Below are 18945 nucleotides of genomic sequence, written 5' to 3'. Positions count from 1 at the left end.
ATGAGCAGGCAGGATGTTAAGACAACAGTGATGACGAGACAGAGCGGTTAGACTTACGTAAAAATGTTTGAATGAATCTGAGACCATATTTGTTGCTTAACTTCATCGAGTTTAACGTTTATAATCAGTCTCTTATTGAGACAACATGAAGCCATTTAACAAATGTGGTGTAACCTGCGATGCATTCACAGTGTGAAGAGAGCTGTGTGATGACTGATGAGTGAGCTGAAGCTCCGTCATTGATCCACAGGGTGGCAGCTTTTCACCTATGATCAATTAACCCTATAATTAATTTAGAATTAAGGGATTTATTTTAAACTAAAATTAAATTTTGACGTGCAGTAAGTTTTTTTTTTTATTTTTTTTTTTTTTTACTATTTTAAAATTAGCAGTCAGTTCAGAGCATCTTTGATATTTGTCAAATAAATATGTGATCAACCTGCTGCCTGTGTAGATAAATAATTCAATGGAATACTCAGAGGCAAGTCTGACTATTCAATCGCTCGTCAGATGTTCAAAGGAGAAAGTGGAAATTGAGGGCAACAACATCATGGAGCATTTGTCTCAGTACGACCGGAAGTACTAATTTTCAAAATAAAAGCTTAAATTGTCTTCTCCCCATAGACTGTAAAAAATAACAAAAATAAAATAATCTATAAATACAATAAATATATATAATAAAATAAATACAAAGTTATGTTTTCATTATATCATATGTAAATATATAGCCTCGTTATAGATATAAAATATGATAAAATAAATAAAAGGTTCTCCTATCGCCTTTAATCGACTCAGGTATTACTATTTTAGCATTACTTGTTATTTAAGATGCGCTGCCATTTAAAAGCAGGACATCCTCTGCCACTAAAGCTTGACTGGAAACACTCAGGTGGCTGAGAGGACTACTTTGTCTTTCAAATGCCCTTTCTTGCTTTTAGGTTGTAGAAGGTCTTCTTAATAACTCTGTTGTTTTGTATGAAGGGTTTGTTTTGTACATGGAGAACAAAACATGGTGCAATGGTTCAATCAGACTGACAATTGAAAAAGTGTCAAACATCCCCCTGAACAACAGCTGAATAAGAACTGAGGAAATCACCCATCATTGGTAAAAGAAACTGGGAGCTTAGCACCTAAATGTGTGTAGGTTTAAATGGGAACAGGTTCCTGTTTCATTGTCAAGTGCACAATAATATCTGTAATGAACTGGAATTTACAGCAAAGGTATTCTTCAAACTTCACAATAGAAACAGAGGGTTGGTCCAGGGCTGGTACTGTTGGAATATCAGATGAACACACTGTGGACTGACAAATCACACTTTAAACCTGCTCAATGTAACTACTGAGTAGACTGCAGTGGGCCCAACACATACAGACAAACTCAATATTTGGAGTCCAGTTGCACCAGTGTGGTTCAGTGATGATCGAGGGACAATTTTCTGAACTGAAAAAATTAAATACATGTTGAGTTTCTGTTGAGTTTCAGCCTCAATGCCTGCATGAAGTCAACCACGGGCAACAACAGAGGACGCCGGACAACTCCACTTATTTCATTCATTTACTGACATGATGATCAGTTTAACATAAATCATGTCAATTAATTCAACCCATAAATCCATATCTTAAATAACATAAATCATTTAATTTCAATTAAATTATCAATGAAACACCATATGTCCATTGTGAATACTATTGTTAATATAATCAATCTCATGCTGTGCCAAATATTTATTAGATGTATTTATTGCATTTTTTTCCAATATGAATGCTTTGTTTTTAACAATTCTAAATTCCTCTTCAATAATATATATAGTAATTGTCAAACTGGTTTTACTCTAGCAAATAATTCCAAACAAAATCGATCAGTATTTACAACTAATAATCATAAAGCTCATCAATGAATAAATCAAAGTTCCAACAGTTTTCTCCCCTGTCATGAAACACTGAGGACATCAAGTACATGAAGTTTTAATCAGTTAATTCTTCTTCTTTTGGGGTCAAATTCAACAGTAATTAATATGTAGTGTCTGAATTACAGTGTTTCTATTATTTAAAAATAGCCATTACTGGAGAAAAGAAGAAAAACATCAGTATAGCAGATGATTACAAACTTTTCAGTGAGCTATGTTTTACATGTTTTTGATAAATTGTTTTAATCAAAAACTGTTTGGAAAAGATGGAAACACGTGTAAAACATATTTTTCTTTATTAAAAGAAAAATAAAATGCATTACATCTTCGTTAAGGGTTAATGAGTCGGTTTTATTTTGGAAATGAAGACCGGAAGTCATCAATAGGCTGTGTTAACTTGACACTGTCGGTCACTTTTTGCCCTCTTTCTCTGCGCGCATTTTGGCAAAGTTTCAGTTTCCAGGATGGAGAGCAACCAGTCGGTCCTCTTCACTGAGCTGTGAGGGCTTAAGACTTCTCAGCATATTTGTGAAAACATCATGATCATCTAGGACTGAGAAAAATCTCCTATTTTCCCCACATTAAAGAAGAAGAAAACCTAAAGAAAAAAAGTCGTGATGAACAGAGACGGAGACAAGAGCGCAAAGTCTGCGCTCCGGAGCCAGAAACAGCAGGTTTCTGCCCAGAAGAAGACGAAAGACCCGGCTCCTAAAGATGCTCAGTGTGGCTCTCAGTCAGGTCCCTGTGACTCTGGGAAGGAGGTGAAACCGGCGGGACAGCAGGGGAAACGATCGGGCAAAGTGTCACTCAGTGTCACGGTGGAGTGCCCCGGTGCGCAGAGGAAGCTATCCGATGCCAGCAACGCTTCAGAGGACCTGAGCAAAGACTCCGGCTGCCCGTCTGGGAAACTCTCCTCCTCAGACAGCAGCTCAGAAATCTCCGACTGCCCCTCGGAGGGCAACAGTAAGCAGGACTCTCCGAGCAGCGACAGTGATTTAAGCTGGATAGAGCCAGGAGCTTATTTGAGCTCGGACAGTGAGGGCAAAGGCGACGGCAAACCGTGCGTAAAGGTGCCGAGGGATACCTGCGCTCTGCAGCCTGATGCTGCTGGAGCCGGGCTCAGTTTGTTTAACTCCTCAGAGGCGTTTATGGATCTCATGATGGGGGAGACAACCGATGATCTGGTCAGGGAGGTGGAGGATCTGAGATCAGAGAACGAGTATCTGAAAGTAAGTTTAATTTAATTTTGCGTTAATCTGATTTGTTTAATTCGGTTTGTATTTGCATGAGGTTTGCATCTAAATTTCCACGTTTGTATGTTACTTCTTCGTGAGCTCTATAATAGATCCTCAGACTCTGAACACCAGAGCCAGTTTCCTCTCAATGCTCTTGTCAGTCTTCATTAAAGACTTCAGGACAAGTGGTCGGAAAATCTCATGCAAGAGACACAAATGATCTGGCACCATCAGAAGCATTTTTCATGTTGTGCTGGAAAAAATAAACAGCTAAGCAAACATAGAAAACAACAAGACAAACAAACATCAACACTGCCATTTTACTGGTGCAATTCAAAAGTAGGAAGTTACTCTAGAATTCAAAGCAGTGACTTTGACATTTATCTGTTTGGTGCCATTTATTTAAGCAATAATTTTGTGTATGCACTGTGAGTTAGGGGACTGTTGCGTCTTCCATAAATGTGTAAGCCAAAGTGTAAGCCACTAATGCCTTGTATCAGTGTTATTACAGTAAAAAAAAATAAGTTTAAGTTTAACAAAAGTGGAAACTAAACCAGTCAAAAGGTCCAGTAGGAAGGTTGAATTTATTTGTTTAATGCATTTAAAGGGGCACTCAAGCAATGTGTTGCAATTTCATGAAGTTGGAAGACTTTCAAGAGAGAGAGATTTAAAGAAAGTGCAAAACCAAAGTGGTAGAAGCTGAGAATTCTACACTTTTAGTCCAATAACACCAGATACTACATTTCCCATAATGCAACATAACAGCATCTTTCATTTGGTCCCTTTGCCTCCTTAATTTCCACTTCTTTCAAACGTCACACCTCCAGTTTGTAACACAGACCTTTTTTGTTAAAATCTTTAAATCTCAAGCCCAAAGTGAGATTACCCTGATGACATCACTGTGACATCATCAGGGTAAATGCTGCCTTTTAATGCGGCCATATTTGCCATGTTCATTAGAAGAATCCATGTGACCTTGTAGGTGGAAATGTTTTGAAAGGTCAGAGTTCACAAGTTGTGATGTGTTTACTGATATTTTCAGAAATGGCGGAGGTTACCAATCATTTGTTGATAGTTTATTGTAATCTTAGTGGTTTAATTTTACAATATTTCTGAGGAATATGTTGATTTTCCCAACAACCTCATCCTTTTCCTCTGACACTGCCTTTGCATTTCGTGCATTACGTGATCTGCTCGCTAGCTTGCTAAGCTGTTAGCTTCTGTGGCTGCAGACGCTGACTGTAGTGTTCATGTTGCTGTTTCCTGGCAGCGGTGCTCTCACGATGTAACCACTTGAATGCCAAGCATGTCGTATACACGGCTTCCCATGTCGTAACCGTGAGCTCATGAATTACATTTAAAGGCAGCATCTGGCCAATGAAACCAGCTGGCCAACCAGAGCCACAGAAAACATTTAGACAAATGTTTCCACGGGCTGAGTGTAAAATCACACGTCATGAGTAACAATGTTGGAAGACGGCAGCAAAGAGAAACGATTTGATAAGATATGGAGCCAAATCTGTGAAGCTCTGTAGTTTAAGTGGAGCTGCAAAGTCACCAAGCATCCATAAACTGTAAAGAACCGTGTGTAGCATGTTTATTCTGTCTTGTTTGGGGTGTGTTTGGAGTGCCCCTTTAAGTTTTTGTTAATGGATGGAATATTAGAAAACCCAATATTTCAAATCTAAAACTTAAGCTGTTTTCAGTGCCTTAAAATAACTGAAGGTTGTTATCATATCCACTGTAATTGTAAATGTACGTTGTATTTTTTAAAGACTATTTTTTGGAGCTTTTGCCTGTGCTGTTGCTCAGCTGGAGAGGGACAGGAAAGTGGGAGAGAAAATGGGGATGATTCGCAGCAATGGGACGTTTATAACATGTGAATTCTTTACACTTGAGTATATGATCAAAAGCAGATTCCCTGATAGTTGTATTTCTGTGTTGTCTGTCCCAGGATGAGGTGGAGGAGCTACGCTGTGAGATGCTGGAGATGCGTGACATGTTCCAGGAGGAGGAGGTGTATCAGCTGCAGGAGCTGCGGCTGCAGCTGGAGCAGGCCAACAAGACCTGCCGCATCCTGCAGTACCGCCTCCGCAAGGCCGAGCGCCGCAGCATCCGGGTGGCTCAGACGGGACAGGTGGACGGGGAGCTGGTTCGGAGCTTAGAGCATGATATTAAGGTCAGAGGTCATTATGGTTACTCTTCCTCCTCCTTTGTCATTGTGTGGTCTTGTTAAAATTCACTCACCACCAACGAATAGTAAATTCCCCCAAACTGACTTGTGACTGAATCACTGCTGCTCCAGTTGGACTGTAATCTGTTGACGGCAGCCTGAGTCACGACTGTTCGCTGTGCTGTAAAATACTTCCTGATGTTTGTCTATACCACAAAACTTTCATTAGCTGGAAATGTCTTCATCATGCATCCTGTTTATATTTTTGTCATACCACGGTGTAATTATGTGGTGAGTCGTTCTCCACGAGTAGGAAACATAAAAGCACAGTAATCTTTATCAGAATCACAGCAGGTCAAACACTCTGTTGTTAAATGAGCCTCTGTGGTGGAAACCAGACTCTGTTTCTGCGAGCCAGAGTGTGTATGATGGTGGTGGTGTAGGATTCCCAACAGCCTCACCCTCTCACACACTCACACACTCATATGGTGAATTCCTGTCACAAACATTTCAACTTTTACAACTCTGGGAAGGAGGTGAAATCAGGACCAAAAGATTTGCTTCACAGCACTTTGCCTGAATTCCAGAGCCTCTGTGAGGAGTGACGACTACAGAGAGGCACAAAATGAAGTGTAAAAACACCCCCCCCCCCTCCAAAAAAAAAAAAACAGTATGAGGCATGATGACCATAAAGAAACGCAAAATGAGAGGCAAAACTTTCATAAAGAGAAAAAACCCCACAAAAACCTGGTGCCTCAGTACCCTGCCATGTTACTATACTGACAGTGAGTGAGTGCTGTATGTATGTGTGTGTGTGTGTGTGTGTGTGTGTGTGTGTGTGTGTGTGTGTGTGTGTGTGTTATACGTGAGGGGTGGGAGGGGCGGGCTTTTCATTGTTTTTTTTTTTTTTTTTGTGAAGCACTTTGTGTTGCATTTTTAATGTATGGAAAGCACTATATAAATAAAGTTTGATTTGATTTGAAAAACTACCACAAAGAAACCATCAGAAGATACAAAACTACCACATAGACACAAAACGATCACCGAAAAACATACAACTACCACAGAGAACTGAAAAACTACCAAAAAGAAATGCATAACCATCAAGAAAAGAAGCAAAACTACTATAAATAGACACAAAACAGTCATCAAAAAATGCATAAACTATTGCAAAGAGGTGCAAAACTATCATTCAAAGTTGCAAAACTATCACTCAGAGGCACAAAACTACTACCATATATATGCAAAACTACTACAAAAGGATGCAAAACTACAACAAAGAGACACAAAATGACTATAAAAAGATGCAAAACTTTTCCCAAGCGATGCAAACTACCACAATGAGATGCAAAACTATCACCAACAGGCACAAAACTATCACCCGAAGACCTAAAACTACTACAAAGAAACTCAAAACTATCGCCAAAAAATGCGAAACTACCACAATGAGATGTAAAACTATTACCAAAAAACACCACCAACACAAGAGATGCAAACTACCACAAAAAGGTACAAAACTACCACAGGGACACGAAAAACAACCAAAAGGAAACACATTACCATCAACAAAAGAAGCAAAACTACCATAAAGAGATGCAAAATAGTCACCAAAAAATGCAGAAACTACCGCAAAGTGGCGCAAAACTGTCATTCAAAGACGCAGCACTACCATGCAGAGGCATAAAACTACCATAAGAAACATGCAAAATTATCACAAAAAAAAAACACAGCAAAACTACCACAAAGAGATGCAAAACTATCACTAAAAAAACGCAAAACTTTTACCAAGCGATGCAAACTACCACAATGAGATGCAAAGCTGTCACCAAAAAATGCAAAACTACCACCCGAAGATACAAAACTACCACAAAGAGACACAAAACTACTAGGAAACGCAAAACAATTATCAAAAAAAAGTAAAGTACTATAAAGAGATGCAAAACTACCACAATGAGATGCAAAACTATTACCAAAAAATGTGAAGCTATTACCAAAACTAGAGCGCTTGGAGAGTGCAGACCTCCGCCAAGCAGCTCGGATTTCCCGCCATTTTATTATTTTATCCACTTCGCTTCAACCGATCACCACCAAAATTGCGTATCCTAAAAGAGCGTTGACTCTGGCTGGTAATATCATCCGACCCCTCTCACATTTTATTTGAAGAATATCAGCTTTTGCTATCACAGAAGATTTAGAGTCCCACAGGCTCGACTGGACAGGTTGAGGAACTCATTTGTTTCTCAGTGTGTTGAAAGAGACTTTTTGAGTCTCTTTCAATCTCTGGGTCTTGCTCCTACGTAGGGCGGGTGGGGACCCTTTTGCATGTCTGTTCCCAGGGGCCCATTCTCTCATGTTCTGTCCATGATTGGAGCCACACTAACCTGCTTTTGGCTTTGTTTACAGGTTGCAAAGAGCGTGTCCCTCCGGCTGTACAATGAGCTAGAGGTGGTGCAGAAGAAGAAGTCCCAGTTGGAGTGGGAAAATGAGGCGCTGCGTGAGAAGACTCAGGAACTGGAGGTGGCCAAGCAGGTGTTACAGACTGAGGTGGAGAAAGTCAAAGAGGTACAACACCATTTAAAAATTAGTTTGGCTCATTGTTACTTCACTGTGATGTGTGAGCTTAACTGTGCAGAACGATGGAGGACGGAGAGTGTTTTTAAGTCTTAAACATTTTGGTGGGGATCATAAATAAATGTGAACACTGGATCGAGACATTCAGCCTGAATCTTGACAGAAACACAACCTCCTGCCACCGACACCCTTCACGAGCCTCCATCCCTCGAGTCAGGAATCCTCCTCCATTTCTGCTGCCACACAGCTGCACCCATCCCAGGCAGCTGTCCCCCTCATCCCTCAGTCACCCTGATGTCAGGTGACACATGACCCGGGTGTAGATCAATGATATGAGTGGAGGGCCAGCAGCTGCGTGGAGCCTGGGCGGGGTGAAGCCGCCTGGTATGCTGAAGCCTGAACTCCAGGCACAGCTGATCTCCTCACAGAGAGAAGGGAGAGAGAGATTACAAAAATAGACTTGCTTTCTCTCTTTCTGCTCCTATTAAGCTGCGCTAAATCTGGATCAGCGTGTATTATGGCATTCAAATTGGTGTTTGTGTGCCGACACACTGACCTACAACCATCCTTGCACATGCTTTTATCATATGGTGGCCACCACACCCCGGCAGTGATTGAATTTCCAGTCCATCTTTTATTCTTGAGGCGGCTCCTGCCTCGATGGCTCCTGCGATAACGGACGTGCACTTCAGTGACACGTGTTTGGTTTAATCCAGGATTCGGTGCTTTGGCATGAGCTCAGTCTGGCCCGCTCATCGGAGGCAGCTGCTAGTCTCTTTGATCCCGGCAGGGAAATCCACTTAGATTACCTAATCTAAGGGCACAAAACACAGTCTAGAGGGAAGTGAAGGAGGATGAAACATTTGAGAGACTCACACTGCAGCTGGACTGTCTGTGACCCTGTTAGTGGGACGCTGAGTGGTAATTTAATACTGTCAGGTCACGGTGTGGCTGCAGATGCCCAAACAATGACGAAACCACAAGTGAAGACTGAAACTTTTATTCTGAAATGCAACATGAAGTATGGAAATTTTCCAGTTAAAGAAAAGTGTCTCTTCATCATTTCAAGTGACAGTAACAGTATCTGTGCAGCCTGCAGACCCACTGACCTTGAATTGAAAACACTGACACCCACTCCTTGTGTTTGACACTTGTGGCCAGTCGAAGAATGACTATTATTAACACTGTGACATCCTGTCTAGTGTCTCGCAGAAAGACAATGACGCCAGACAGAAGCGAACATTCCTGCAATGCTCAGACTTACAAATTAACTCAGTCATGTAGAGAAGGGGAGAAGTCAGAGGCAAAGAAATGTTTGGATCAGATTTCACTGTGAACAGTTATTTGTGCATTTTAGGCATCTATCAAAGCAGCACAAGGCCATGATGAAAAGTTTAAATTATTTTACTTTAAGGGGGAGACGGCAGGTGAAAACTACTATTTAAATATTTTGGGCAATTTTGCTTCAACGTTTCTTTCAGACTAGTAGAAAATGTCAAAAGTATTTTAGTATATATAATATTATATAATTTATAAAAAATATATAATAATAATAATAATAATATATAAGAAAATAGTGTAAAATAATAATAATAATAAATAATAATAATATATTTTAATTCAGATTTCTGTTTTGGAAATTTATGCAAAAATTGTGTTGTTATATAATGCCTCTTTTGCATATTCTAATATACCATTTTAGAAAACTCACCTAGGGAAGTTTAATGGAGATGTTGCATAAAATGTTTACCCCCCTTCAACTGTAATGTCTTTTTTTGTCTAAAAGTTAAAGGCTTTTTTTCCTCAAAATTACTTTTTTCTCACACTGTGAGCCAGAAATCGCCACCTCTGCTGCACTTACATTCACCAAACTGTCCAATTTTATTCCTGTCTATATTCTGAAGGTTTTTAAAGAGGGGTTTGTTCATACATCATTCATAGCCTGATTTATAGAACACCTAAAAATAAGGTGAAAACTGATTTTTAATGGCATTTGATAGTATTTTATTGATAAAAAGAGAAATCCAAAACTCGCTCTGCAAAAAACCTTTGAATTTAATATCAAAACAAAATGAAACAACAACTTTGAACCTGGATTTATCCAATGTTTTGATTTCTGCTCTGAAAATGTATGTACATCACTGCAAATTTAATTGGATAATGTATCATTTGTATATTTAAATATCAAATTCCAGAAAACTTGAAATACAAAAAATAATTCTTAATGTTATTAATCAACTGGGAAAGTTTCGTAGTTGGTGTGAAATGGGGAAGCTTGCAGCTGCTGCAGCAAGGACAAAGCCTTTGTACATGGGGTGCCTGCTCTACCAGGTTAGCTAATGGGCGCACCCATGGTGATATCTCTTAGTTTAAAGTTTCACCCTATCCACCCCTGTCTCCCTTTGCGGAAACAATTTCGGAACAGTTTGGGAAATTCACTAATTTGCTTCCTTGGAGAGAGTTAGATGAGAAGATTGATACCATACCTTTCATGCCTGTTCATTGAGTATGAAGCCAAAGCCAGCAGCTGGTTAGCTTAGCTTAGCTTAGCTTAGCATAAAAACTGGACACGGGAAAAACCACTAGCCTGGCTCTGCCAAATGATAACATAAATCTGCCGACCAGCACCCCTAAAGCTCACCTATAACAATATATCTTGTTTAAATAATATTTTCAAAAAAAAATCTAATTTGTGGTCAACAAGACTCCGTACGGTCACTGCGCCCAGCCAAGAAATAGTCTCAAATCACAAATTGATGTTTTAGGCAAACAGGTAGAGATGTTCTGATACCATTTTTACCTGACACTAATTCTGTTGTCTGAACTTGTGTATTGGCTGATACCGAGTACTGATCTGATACCACTGCATTAAGAATAAAAGAACAGCTGTATACTGCTAACCCTGTATGGATGTGAAATGAGTGATTTCACTGTACGGCATTGCTCAGGTCAAACCTGTAAACTATTGCCAAATTGTTGACATTTGCTTACAACCAATGTTACACTATTTACTGGAATTCAATTCTTCTTCACCACTCGAAAACTATTGTTTTAGAGTTTTTGAAAAGAACTGATTTCTGTGAAAACTGCCATTTTATACAGTTTATGTTTATTGTGGTATTGGATCGGTGCATTGACCTAAGTACTCATAATATCCGGTCCAGCATTTTAAGCAGTATCAGAGGCATTTCCACTGCTGGTACTGGTATCAGAACGACTCCCCAAACAAGATTTAATGTCTTAATTAGTGAGCTTTAGAGGTGCTGGCAGGAAACAGAGCCAAGCTTACGTCTACTGGCTGAAGCTTCACACTGAACAGACAGATCGGAGAGCAGATTCCACCTTCTTATTAAACTCTCCGCATGCAATGTTGAACTGCTGAACTGAATACTCTCACTGAGCTTTGGACTTCAGTGAGGTCTCTACACAATATGTCACAATTTTAAGAGGCAGATGAAGACGTTTAAAAGGTGCAGCCAAGTCTGTATGTCACTTTACTTCAAGAAATTGACATATCCAAAGTAATTCACATGGTTCATCAATAACGAGTTGCTCAGTTGGATTTGTTGTTTTATGTACTGCACCTTTTATTCGCCTCTTTGTTATGTTTTCTCCCTCAGAGCACTCTGAAGAGGAAAAGCACCCGATCATCTGCCAGCAGAGCAGAGAAGAGGCTCTCTCAGCAGATTGAGGTTCGTCATAATTCAAGTCTGATTTCAAATGTGACTTCAAAATGTATCTTACAGTATATATGTAATTATATTGTTGTCATGATATATATTCATCTTTCTTTTTTTGCCCCAAAGGATGACAGTGCAGATCTCAGATGCCAACTCCACTTTGCCAAAGAAGAATTAGCTCTCATGTGCAAGAAGCTCACCAAGTTGGTATCAGAGAGCGAGGGCATGCGTGAGGAGCTGGCCAAATACCACTCAGCCTACGGGGACATAGACGCCACCCATTTGCCTGAGGGCAAACAAAACTCCGCCCACGCCAGGGAGGCAGAGGTCAAAGTTCACCTGAAGCTGGTGGAAGAGGAGGCCACGCTCCTGAGTCGCCGCATCGTCGAACTGGAGGTGGAGAACCGTGGACTGCGAGCTGAGATGAGTGACCTGAGAGAGAAAATAGGAAGAGGAGGAGGAGGGGAAGAGGAAGAAGAAGAGAATAGGGAGGTGTTGGAGGAGAATCCGTCAGTTTCCACAGCGGAGAAGGACAGAGAGGGAAGTTTGATTGCAGGATGCACAACGTACGAGCAGGGTCAGGATGAGGAAGCAGAGAAAGGTAAAAATGATGTTGAGACTTCATCACAGACTGACGTGGCGATTACTGCCTGTCAGATTACTCGAGAGGGTCCTGTGGGTGGTGAGTGGGACCCTTCGGACAGTCATGAGAGTGATAACGACAAGAAACCTGACAAAGGTCTCAAAGGAATGACAGTGAAAGACTATGAAACTCTTCTAGCTCTCAGAGATCATTCCTGCATGTTGAGTTCAGCCATCCAGCTCCTGATGAGGCCACCAAAAAACGGCCATTGCTCATCTACCTCGTGTGGTTTCACCTCTCCAACAGAGGTGGACTCAAATGGCAAGGCACAGAAGGTATTCCCACCAGGGCCTTTGAATGAGGCTCTGGAGCTTCTGCAGGCCATGCTGTTGGCTTTCATTGGGAGGGTGGAGACGCTTCTAACAGGAGAAGATTCAGACAAACTGTCTGTTCACAAGGACGGACGTGTTTGGGATTCCTGCACTTTCTCTGGAGACTGTAAAGATCTGAATCTCAAAGAGTCACCACGTAAGCAGGAGTGTGGTGAAGACCCATGCATGACAGACATTAAGGAGACAGAGAAACAAATGAGGCAAGCAAGCAGGGACCCCAAAATGCGACTGTCATTGCAGATTCTGTGGATCCTCCATCAGTGGTGTCAGGTTAAAGGACCCAAGCTGGAAGGAAAGGAGGTAGAATTAAAGTTTTTTATTATTAAATCAACAAATTTTGTTTATTTATACATCTAAATAAGTCTGGATTTTTTGATTTAGGGTAAAGACAAAACCATGTCTGTGCTGCGGGCGTTGTTGCAAGACCTCAGTGCAGAGCTTCGGGATGAGTGGATTGAATTTGACAGTGAGGCCAAGGCCACACGGGGCAAAGCAGCTGAGGTAAGGACGGTGTTTACCCTCCAGGCATGTGCCTCTCCTGCTGTGCGCGGGGCTGTGCGATACAGTGGGAAGTCCTGCTCATGATCCGTCTCCTTGGCCGCATGTCCTCCTGACACACCAGGCATCATGAAAAAGACCGATGCCAGAGTATTTAGGCTAATCTCTTGTAAGGGGCTGCAGCCAAACAGGACAGGCATGTTCAAATCTGCTGCATGAAAACACTCAACTGATTCTGTGTGTTGAGTTCAGACCTGGTGCATGAATGTACATTTTTCAAATGTACAACTCTTTAATTATTGTTTCCGCCTGCTTGGTCAAATGCAAATAAGATAAGAAATGTAATCAAACATTTGAGTTGTTGCCACTGAACTCTTGGTGTGTCCTTTGCACAGCTTGACTTAAGATCTGCTTTGAAGCGCTGGATTTATTTCTTTAATGGCTGTTTTTCCTCCTTATTCCACTGGCTAGACTGTAATCCCTCCTTTCCTCTGAGGCACATTTAATATGTTGTGATAAAACAAGACTAAGGGTGCTTTCACACCTGCGCACTGCTTGGTTTAATTCAATTGAACTCAAGTTTGTTTGCCCCCTAAGTACAGTTTGTTTGGGCAGGTGTGAACACAGCAATCACACTCAGGTGCCCACCACAACAACCGGACCGAGACCTTCCTGAAGAGGTGGTCTCAGTCCGGTTAAAAATGAACTCTTACGCGGTTCGTCTGTGGTGAGAACGTGTTCTGACCTGGATCTGAAGCAACTGCAGTCACATGACACATTGTTTGGGTTAAACATGAGCATGTTACAGTCCTGGAGGATTATTAATGTGCACCTCCTCCTGTACTGCCTTAATATGCACATTCAGCACATCCAATGCATCAAAACATTGTTTTCTAGTTGGAGCCGCACCTCGTTTTCAAACTGTATGGTTTGACTAAAATGAACAATGACAGCAATATAGTCCACGATGAGCAGCGCTAAAATCAACCTGCGTAGTTGTCCCTCCATTGTGACATTAGAAAGCGTCACATTTATCTTGTGAGTGTACTCTTCTTCAACGTTTGCTTTATTTCCTGGATTTTTCCCACATGGAAATTCTGACCAATCAAGAGCAGCTTTCTCGCACAAGACATTTGATCTGGTCTGCTTGTAAATGCTGCCGTGAGAACACGAACCAACTCTAGGCAATTATCAATCAATCAATTTTATTTATAAAGCCCAATATCACAAATCACAGTTTGCCTCACAGGGCTTTACAGCATACGACATCCCTCTGTCCTTAGGACCCTCACAGCGGATAACAACTTATAAAACTTTGTAACAAAATTAGTCCCTGATTCAGACCAAAGCAAGACAACTCTAGGTCTGAAAGCACCCTGTGAGTCTACAGCCCTGCTAGCAGCTCTGTAAGGCTGCCTTAGTGTCAGCGTGCTAACATACTAACAATGACAGTGATGACACAGGGAGAACATGCGGGGACCCCCCACCCCGGGTTCGAACCAAGAATCCTCCTGCTGTGAGGTGACAATGCTAACCACTGCACCACCATGCCACTCAGAGAATCACCAAAGTCAGTAGGATTCATCATCAGGGGACCATGAATGTCTATTGAAAATGTCATGTCAGCCCATCCAGTAGTTGTGATATTTCAGTCTGGAGCAAAGTTGTGGATCTTCAGGCCAACACTGATGTAAAATGATTTCCAAGTTCAGTAACCACTGTTTGGCTATAATGTGTTTTTTTTTTCTCTTTGTTCAGTGTGCCGCCAGTCGCCTCCTTCATGATGAAGCTGACAGGTGAGTGTTACTCAACGTCTTCATATCTTGTCCACCTTTATGCTGAAGTCACTGAGATCATAATTCATGTGTCACCTTCTGTTTTCACAGGATGTGCAGCTCAAAAGTGAAAAGACTTCGGCAGCAGCTTTCTCCACACGGCTGTAAGAGGAAGAACTGGTGCTATCTGAGCCAGGAGGCTGCCCAGTTGGACCGAGAGGACCCCGTTAAGACGTGGGACCATCTAATCATGCCGCTTAGCTTCCCTGATCTGGACTTTGAGCAGATGTCCATGGAGAGAAGCCACACCGCGCCGGAGAAGTCTGCCTACCGCATCTACTACAGCCCCCCGTCAGCTCGCAGAGTCCAGCTGGCTCAGCTGAAGCAAAGCCCCGTCGCAGACAGAGAGTCTGTCACCTCTGGCTCTCCATGGTGCACGCCACCGACCTCCTTCTCGCCGCTCTGCCTGGGCTCAGCTGCCAACCTCAGCGACGACATGAAGGAGATGACGGCCGGCTGGAGACAGACAGTTCACATCAGTTCACAGGAGAGGAGAGGGAGAGTACAGAAGCGGTGGGTGGACGTGGCCTGTTCAGGTACTCAGACCCTCATGAAGCCACAGATGGTGAGTGTTGGTCAGCAGACAGACGGGTCAGTCCCTGTGAGAGGCAGCCCGTCCAGAGTCCTGAGCTCCTCCCTGCTCTCCGCCCGCTCCCACCACATCTCCGCCTCACTGGACGGGGTACCAGGCAGAATTGAGAGGACCAGACCCACCACCTCCTCACCTAAACTGTACCGGAGACACTCTGCATCCGGTACATCCTCTCCCCCCTCATCCACCAACTTGACCTCCTCTTCTTCCTCCTCATCTTCATCCACCTCTAGAGATCGAGCGCTGTGGAACCTGAACCACCAAAGCCACACCGGCCTCCAATGGACCCGACAAACCAGTCAAAGAGTTGGAGCAGGACAGAATAACAGCTCCCTGAGCAGTGCCAAGCCTCCCAGCAAACCTGTGGGCACCAACCGTTACGGCATGGTCACAGAGTTCCTGCGCAGGGTGAGTGGCCGGGCAGAGAAACCTGTACCGGGGTCAGGCCAGAAAACAAAGAGCGGTCTAAAGAACCTGGAACGCGTTCCAACGAGGCCGCCCGCTGCTCCGCTGCAGAGGAACGACAGCGTGACGAGGATCGTAAACCAGAGGTTCATGAAGCAGAGAGAGGAGGCCGGTCGGGCACAGAGAGAGGAGAAGGGGAGCAGTCTGAACCACGGTGTCCGACACAGCCCGAGTACCCTCACAACAGAGGTGAGTGAAACAAACAATATGTCTGATACCTGATTATTACACCTGCTGCTGATCAACTATGAATTTAAAGATGTGGACAAAATAACAGGAACACCATCAGTGCCACTTTGATGAAGATCTTTATAATACTGTTTTTACACATTTACATTTCTATGATATACTTTTCCAGAAATGAGTCCACAGAGGCGAGATGATCTGACCATTACATTACTGATTAGTTAAAACCAAACATGAGCTCTAAAGCTGCAATTGTCTTGTAATAAAACTCTCCACAGTATGAACAGTGGTTACATGAGCCTCAAAACTAACCACAACTCAGCCCTGAGCAGAGTGACCGTCCTCTATTGACCAATCAGTGTTCACAGCTCCACCTTTTAGTACCAGATCTGTGTGCTAAGTACTCCAACAGAGGGGGGACCAAAAATGGGGACGCTAAGGAACGGTTCATTAGGCCCGTTTCCACTGAAGAAGTTCCTGGTACTATATTTGGGGGCAGGAACTACTACAGGAACGTCCTCTCGCTCGGCTCGCTCTCAACCGCCGTGTCTCCACTGAGAGAGCAGAGTAGGAGGAAGGTTCCTGTGAAGTTACCGGGCTCTGTATGTGACGTAATCGTTGCGCGACTATTTTGACCGGGGCGACATAGGGGTGTAGGGACGCTGTTAGCCGTTAGCGGTGTCTGTAATAACTCCGGTCACGGTCCGTGAAAAAAATATTTTTTCCAGCGGATGTCTTAGTTACAACATGATTGAGCTAACTGGAGTAGTTTCATGTCGTATCTGACAACGGGAGGCTTTTAACAGATGACGTCCTGATGTTAGCTTTGCTGCTGCTGTTAGCTGTCCCTGTCAGCTGCAGCCGCTGATGCTTTCTAGACATTGTGATTTCCCAAAACTGAATAAATACCACACATAGCAACACAAAACTGCTTTGCTAGCTCAATCATGTTGTAACTAAGATATCCACTGGAAAAAAATATTTTTTTCACGGACCGTGACCGGAGTTATTACAGACACCGCTAACAGCTAACGGTTAGCCCAGCTAATCTACGATAACCATGTTATTAATTACAAAACATCACATCCTGCCTTGGGTATATCCAGTCAGCACCAAATACTCCCCAAGTCCCAGCCAGGAGTTTTTCGGGGCCGTTCTGAGTACCTACTCCGAGGCAGGGACTTGTTTAGCCCCTGTAAAAGTTCTGGAACTCTGTCCTTCGGGGGTGGTTCCTGCGGTGGAGACACGCACCAACGGCCCCGGCCCCATAAAATTACCCTGAAGTTCCTGCGGTGGAAACAGGCCTATTGGTACCATCCACAACTTTTCACAGTGGAAATAGAAAAAAGCGTACCGTACTGAACTGAACCGTACAGTACTGCTCGGTGGAAACAGGGCTTTAGTTTACTGTGTATAAGATCGATGGTGACAGCTCAGAAGGCAGAGCGGGCCGTCCATTAATCACAGGGTTGGAGGTTCGATTTCTGGCTCCTACTGTCCACATATCGAAGTGATTTCAAGTTGCTCACAGCATATTAGTGCAGTCTATTTACCCTTTATCCTGAAGTGAGTACACTCTTTCCAGCCACAGGGTCCAGATTTATCCTAAGTCATTAATTCGGAGTACACACTTGATTACATTGAGCGTCATACTTGTGTTTGGCCGTGTCGTTGAGCTACTTTGCTGTCTCTGTCAATCATCTGTCTGTTAGTCACTCACTCTACAGCAGGAAAGGACACTTTAAAATATAAGCTCTATGCCAGTACTTAAAAATGAAGTGTTTTTTACAAACTTGATATATTTGCAAGTCACTTGCGGTCCATTCAGAATGAACCTGCGACCCACTTTTGGACTGCAACCCACCAGTTGGGAACCACTGATGTAAAGCACTGATCCAATGAGCTTTAACAAACTGATATTGTGCCGTAAAGCATTCTCAGTGTTTGTGTCGTCTCTTCTCTGTCTCTGAACAGGATGGAAACTACGACTGCAGCTCCAGCAGCACTTTGACCTTCTGCTTCTCTCGCCCGTCTCGCTCCACCCAGAGACAAACATCAACCCAGAGCAAACTCCACCGACACAGATACTCGCCTCCAGTGAGCGTGGCCGCAGACCCCAACTGTGAGTGACCGGGCGGAGAAACACACTGATACTTGTGGACAGCTGACAGCGGTCTGAGCAACGGGGAAGGGAATTTAAGACGTAATCTTCAGATGTCAGCTCTGCTTTACTTGCAGGGTGGATGAACTGGGAGGACTGGTAGACTGCACGTGGGATGTTTAGGCTTTATAGCTCAGTGCTTATGACTTCTGTTGGTGCAGTCATCTCTTCTTACAGATGGGTTCATCTCCATTTTATTACAAGACAATCTTGCAAATCTTAAGTCATATTTACAACTTTAAACTTTGTGTAAAACTGATTTTGCACTTATATTGTAAACTGCAAATTAACTTTATATTATCTTTGTAGTATTTTGTAGAGAATAACCTTTAATTGTTTTATTGAATAAACACCTGAGATCTGAACAGGATGTACTGTGATGTTATTAATCTGTATATATGTTTGGCTTCACGGTCACATCACTCTGAAATCTGATTTTTTTTTTTTAAGATGCAGAAACTTGTTTACTGTGCTTCAGGTGGAGGCTGCAGGCTGTTACGTCACATGCTCAAAAAAGAAAAGTAACGGCTAAGTAGTTAATGAGATAAGATTTCCTCGTCTGTCAGGAGCATGATCCTTCGCCCTCCCCCTCACTCTCTGATTGTCACTCTTAACTCTCACTGTCACTGAATAACTGCGGCCGGCACATTAAAGTGTAATGATTGTT

At 42.7% G+C, this 18945-nt stretch overlaps 1 protein-coding gene across 1 annotated transcript; it reads left to right on the top strand.

The window, feature by feature from the left end:
• Nucleotides 1–2381: 2381 nt before the first annotated feature.
• LOC125891730 (protein SOGA1-like) lies at nt 2382–18630 on the top strand. Its single transcript, XM_049581201.1, has 9 exons — nt 2382–3136; nt 5097–5321; nt 7719–7877; nt 11507–11578; nt 11693–12841; nt 12923–13042; nt 14798–14835; nt 14926–16120; nt 18092–18630. Exons 1-9 carry the CDS (start codon nt 2525–2527, stop codon nt 18245–18247), a joined length of 3726 nt encoding a protein of 1241 aa, XP_049437158.1. The 5' UTR covers nt 2382–2524; the 3' UTR covers nt 18248–18630.
• Nucleotides 18631–18945: the final 315 nt, after the last annotated feature.

This window comes from Epinephelus fuscoguttatus, linkage group LG7 (genome assembly GCF_011397635.1).
Source record: "Epinephelus fuscoguttatus linkage group LG7, E.fuscoguttatus.final_Chr_v1".
NCBI lineage: Eukaryota > Metazoa > Chordata > Actinopteri > Perciformes > Serranidae > Epinephelus > Epinephelus fuscoguttatus.
This window is presented reverse-complemented; position numbering and strand designations above follow the sequence as displayed.